At 38.5% G+C, this 5856-nt stretch overlaps 1 protein-coding gene across 1 annotated transcript; it reads left to right on the forward strand.

The window, feature by feature from the left end:
* The first annotated feature begins 3058 nt into the window (after window positions 1–3058).
* LOC142609087 (7-deoxyloganetic acid glucosyltransferase-like) lies at window positions 3059–5590 on the forward strand. The gene is made up of 2 exons (XM_075780719.1): window positions 3059–3560; window positions 4665–5590. Exons 1-2 carry the CDS (start codon window positions 3059–3061, stop codon window positions 5588–5590), a joined length of 1428 nt encoding a protein of 475 aa, XP_075636834.1.
* Window positions 5591–5856: the final 266 nt, after the last annotated feature.

The following is a 5856-nucleotide window of genomic DNA, read 5'->3' on the forward strand; positions in this document are numbered from 1 at the left end:
GGCTGCAGATCAGTGTTTAGGGTTGGGTTTGGTTGTAGAGCAAGTCCTAGGATTTTGCTCTAATACCATGTCAAAAAGATTGCTCATATGTTTTCATGAGAAAAGGTTCTATCCGGAGTTGGCAGAAAAGGGGCTATTTACGCCACCAATTAGGAGTTGCCACATCAGATATTCAATGAGGCCTCAGTACACTCTATCACACAGGATTGTAGCTCAAGTAAAACAAAAATGACCAAACAGAACGTGTTCAAAAGCCCTTACCTAAAGAAAACAGTACCAACACCAGCACCAGCACCAACGCCTCCTCTCCTCTGAACAACAAAGCTCTACCCCACCTCTTCTTAGCATCGAATCTTCATGCCTCCACCGGACTCTGTGCTGGAACCTAGAAAATGTTCTAGAGCTACCGTGATCATGGTGTCGCAACCTCAAGGTTTATTTTTTCATGATTTGTTCTTTTACCCAATCTGGATTTCGAAATATTCATGGTTTTGGGTTAGGTTTTTTGGACGTTAATAACTTGCTTGGGTATGGGGTTTGCTGTATTTTGGTACCTTGGTGTGTTTTGATTGGATTCCAAAGTGGTTAAGTTCAACCCTAAACAAATTTGATTTGTCTATTATGAGAATCTTGGAAGTTCATGGATTTCAATTTTATGATAGTTTATATTAATTAACTAAATGATGGAATAGAAACAATTGGAAGCATATTTGGACAAATGGACTAAAGATTTCAACTGAGGGAGGAATCCAAAGATTCCAATTGACAAACAATTTTGATGTATCATTCATAAATTTATGTAATAAACTCCCAATTCCCAAACGATTTCAACTAGGCAATGCATGGACCACATTTTTGGGCTTTTTCATCAAACTAGGCTCCTTTGGTAAACTTGGAATTGGCTCCTCAGTTGTCTCTTCTTCATCAATGATGCAGGATGAGTAGACTATCTTCTATGTGAAGATACCGTGAAATCACTTAAGAATCTAATCAAATACACAGATACATGTACAAGAAATTTAAGTCTGTATCCATTAAAACTGAAATCTATGAACTTCCAAGATTCTCATAATAGACAAATCAAATTTGTTTAGGGTTGAACTTAACCACTTTGGAATCCAATCAAAACACACCAAGGTACCAAAATACAGCAAAACCCATACCAAAGCAAGTTATTAACATCCAAAAAACCTAACCCAAAACCATCAATATTTCGAAATCCATATTGGGTAAAAGAACAAATCACAAAAAAAACAAACCTTGAGGTTGCGACACCACGATCACGGCAGCTCCGGCACATTTTCTAGGTTCTAGCACAAAGTCCAGTGGAGGCGTGGAGATTTAGTGCTAAGAAGAGGTGGGGTGGAGCTCCGTTTGGTCATTTTGGTGCTAGTGCCGGTGTTGTTGCTGGTGCTGTTTTCTCCAGGTAAGGGCTTCTGAACACGTTCTGTTTGGTCATTTTGGTTTTATTTGAGCTACAATCCTGTGTAATAGAGTATGCTGAGGCCTCATTGAATATCTTACATGGCAGCTCTTGATTGGTGGCGTAAATAGCCCCTTTTCTGCCAACTCCGAACAGAACATTTTCTCTATTTTCATATATTTCTTTAGAGTAAACTTTCAATCAGGCTTGGCGTAAAACTAGTGTTTTTTATGCCAGCCAATAGAAGGCTACCACATCATCAATTAAAATATATTTTCTCCTTCTCTCTTACTCTCTCTCTCTCTCTTGTCTTCTTTGTTTTACAGGTCTCTCTCTTCTCTCTTTTTTTTTTTTTCTTTCTCACTTGTTCTCTTCCTCTCTCTAGCCCTCTCACCCATACCTTTCTTCTCATCTAAAATCAAATCCAATTAAAAGCTTCAAGGCCATCAGCCCCTTCCCTCCTCCCTCTCAGCAAAACCAAAGATCTCACTACACAAACCCAAACTCAGATTTTACTAAACCCATATTCAGTGTTCACCACATCCCAACCGCCTAACACCACGGATCCACCATAGAGCCCAGACCATGGCCACAAATCGACCGCAACTTCTTTAATCTAGATTTTCTCATCTCAAGCCTGACCCGTAGGGATCTAGCCTCGCATTGTCGCCGCATTGCGTATGAACTTGTTCTAGATGTTGTAATCGGTGAGAGTACATTCCGATTGCTTTCCAGCAAAGATTAAATGCTGTTGATTAGGGGGATGACTTCTTCATCTTGGATCTTATCCTTCGTGTTGTTGATTGAATCGGAGCTTTCCACCTCCAAATGGATGGTATTTGCTGGTTAGGACTTTCACAAAGATTAGCTTTAACAGAAAAGGGATGGATCTTTGTAAGAGAAAGAGTGAGAGATTTTGACCAGACAATGGTGGAAGAATACATAGTTGATTCAATGGAGATGAAGGGGAGTTGAATTCAAATGGAGAAGAGAGGCATGGGTGAGAGGGAGAAGGGGAGGGGTTGATGGCCTTGAAGCTTTTAATTGGATTTGATTTTAGATGGAGAAGAAAGGTATGGGTGAGAGGCCTGGAGAGAGGAAGAGAACAAGTGAGAAATAAAGAAAAAGAGAGAGAGAAGAGAGAGACCTGTGAAACGGAGAAGACAAGAGAGAGAGTAAGAGAAAGAGAAAATATATTTTAATTGATGATGTGGCAGCCTCCTATTGGCTGGTGTAAAACACTGGTTTTACGCCAAGCCTAACCGAATGTTTACTCATTTCTTTATAGAGACAAGTATGGTTATATAGCCGTCCAAAGAAGCTAAACTAAGCTATACACAAATTACAGCTACTATAATGGTTGACCCTTATGAAAAGGGATTCTAAACAATCTGGCCTGCAATTTCTCCGATCAGTGACAGCTCACGCCAACAATATGGAGTCCATAGTGCAAATTCTATGTATATTAAAAATGGGCTTTCCCTTGTATATATATGTAATGGTGTTTACAGCATGGACATCCAAACCACACAAAGCCAAAAGTTGTGAGTTGTGAATACACTAGCCTTGTTGGTCCTTGTTCCAATTCCCCAATAAACGCTGCATCATATTCATTTTTGGGACTTTTAAGTTAAGATGGGTCATCAGCATCAACAACCTCATATACTCATGTTGCCATTTCCTTTACTAGGCCACATCAAACCCATGCTAAATATAGCACAGCTTCTGTGCCACGCTGGGCTCCAAGTTACCTTCCTGAACACTGAGCACAATCACCACCGCCTCACCCAGTTACAAGAGCTTTCTACTCACTTCCCAGCCCTCCATTTTGAGTCAATATCTGATGGCCTGCCGAAGGATCACCCTCGCACTTTTGATTTGACTAAAGACATGGTCATCTCGTTCAAGTCTGTCACGAAGCCACTTTTCCGCGAGATGCTAGCAGAGTATAGCAAAAACTCTGATCTGGGTCCGGTCACTTGTGTAATAGTGGATGGAATTATGTACTCTTTTGCAAATGACGTCGCCGAGGAGTTGGGGATTCGCGTAATTATCACACGACCATATGGTGCTTGCTGCTTGTGGAGCTTTTGCTGTATTTCGAAGCTAATTGAGGAAGGCCACATTCCAGTTGGAAGTGAGTATAACTTTTATAAATTCTAACTAATTGGTCTAGTATATTTGGAGCTTAAAAATTCCTACATTCGTTGATTGTGGAGTAATAGAAACTTCTAGTTTAGTTTCTCTTGAATATGGAAGGCTATTAATTAATGCCATATTCATTTAACAACTCAGGCACAATTTGATTTTCTATGGCGAATGCAGACCATGCATGTGCGTAATAATACGTATTCAACATGCACAATATTCTAATGTTGAAGCTATGAAATATATATACATTATAGTGATTTATAAGCAATCATTTTAGTATATATATTACACAATATGATGAAATCAAGAAAACTGAGTTGCAATTATCAACTGGCAAAATCTTTTATCTCTTGAATAAAAAATCAAAAATTCAAACCTTGCTTACATATTCGTCCATTGCCTTCTCCTAGGAAGAGTGCCAAATGTGGCAGCAGTGAGAGATGATGTGGTAAAGAAATTTTGGTCTAAATTATTTGTCATCTCAGAATCATTTGAATCCTCGATTCCAAAGTGTTTCATAAGGAATGGTGATATTATAATGGTGGTAGATCAAAAGAAGTTCATTTTTAATCTTTACAAAAATACTCAAAGTTGCTTAAAGAAAGAAAATATTCAAAGAAGTTCTTGGAAGTGTCAAGCAAATTCTTAAAGTGTTTGCTTCAGCATTCTTAACAAAATATCAATCAATTAGTGGTTTAGCTTGATGACATAAAACAATCATCATGAAGTAGATGCCAAAAGTTTAAATTCTATACTATAAAAAATGAAAGAAAGTCATATACTATATTGTTTTAAAAGATTTGTTCTCGACACATTACTTCCAAGTGTGTATATATAAAAGGAACTACTATTTTTCTGAAATTTTGATGATGTTAGTAAGATATTTTTTTTAAGATTTATATTCTATGACAATATCCCTATTAAAGATTATCTACTTAGTACAACCCCACCTACAATGTGTTGAAGCAAATTTTATTACCCAATATTTAAAATTATAGTAGTTTACACTTCTCAGAGAAAAATTGTTGCTATTTTCAAATGACATTTCCTACTATCAAAACAAACATCTGGCCTCTGCTACAAATTGCAGCAAAAGAAGATTTGGATCAAACGATTAAAACTGTGCCAGGTATGGAGGGTCTTTTGCGACGTCGAGATCTACCATCAGTTTGTAGACAACCAATCACGGATCCTCTCCTACAACTCTTCATTGAGGAGAGCAAGACCATGACTCGAGCTTCGGGGATCATACTCAACACCTTTGATGACCTCGAGGGTCCGATTCTCTGTCACATCGCCCCTCTCTTTCCAAATGTTTACACAATTGGTCCACTCAATGCTCTTGTCAAAACCCAAATCGGGGATGATATCATCTCGCAATGTTTATTCTCCTCTAGTAACATATTGGAACCAGACCATAATTGCATGACGTGGTTAGATTCCAAGCCATTAAGATCGGTTGTTTATGTTAGCTTCGGAAGCATAGCAAGGGTAACACGTAGTCAATTGTTGGAGTTTTGGTACGGTCTAGTCAACAGTGGCGCGTTCTTTTTATGGGTGATACGGCGTGATATGATTGAAGGTGTGAAAGGGGATGACATGATCCCGATGGAGCTTGAGGAGGCCACAAAAGAAAGGGGACTTGTCGTGGATTGGGCTCCACAAGAAGATGTTCTAGCCCACTCGGCAGTGGGTGGGTTTTTCACCCACAGTGGTTGGAACTCGATTTTAGAAAGCATTGATGCTGGGGTGCCTATGATTTGTTGGCCCTTGTTTGGGGACCATCAACTTAATAGTAGGTGGGTTAGTGAGGGGTGGAGGATTGGGCTTGATATGAAGGACACATGTGATAGATCAACCATCGAGACAATGATTAAAACTCTTATGAATCATGGAAGGGAGGAAATCGTTAGGTCCATGGATCGATTTTCAAAATTGGCTCATGATTCTATTAGCCTGGGTGGATCCTCCTCCAGCAACTTGGAGAAGCTTATTAAAGACTTGAGAAGAATATGATTTTATGATTATATTGGCAATTGCGTGTTGGCAGCGGCAATATATGATTAAGAAGGTCATCAACAAAGAATATGCTCCTTTCCCTATAAAGAACAATAAGATTGAAGAACCTATTTTTAATAATATTGTGGTTGATGTTAGATTTCGTGTTGTCCCACATTGGCAACTAAATAAAATGTTTTGTAATGGTTGGAATGTTTGTTTAAGTTTTCTTATTGCACTTAAACTAGTTTGCTTTAGTTTTTTTTTTTTTTTATATATACAAA

This window comes from Castanea sativa, chromosome 9 (genome assembly GCF_040712315.1).
Source record: "Castanea sativa cultivar Marrone di Chiusa Pesio chromosome 9, ASM4071231v1".
In the NCBI taxonomy this organism is placed as follows: Eukaryota; Viridiplantae; Streptophyta; class Magnoliopsida; order Fagales; family Fagaceae; genus Castanea; species Castanea sativa.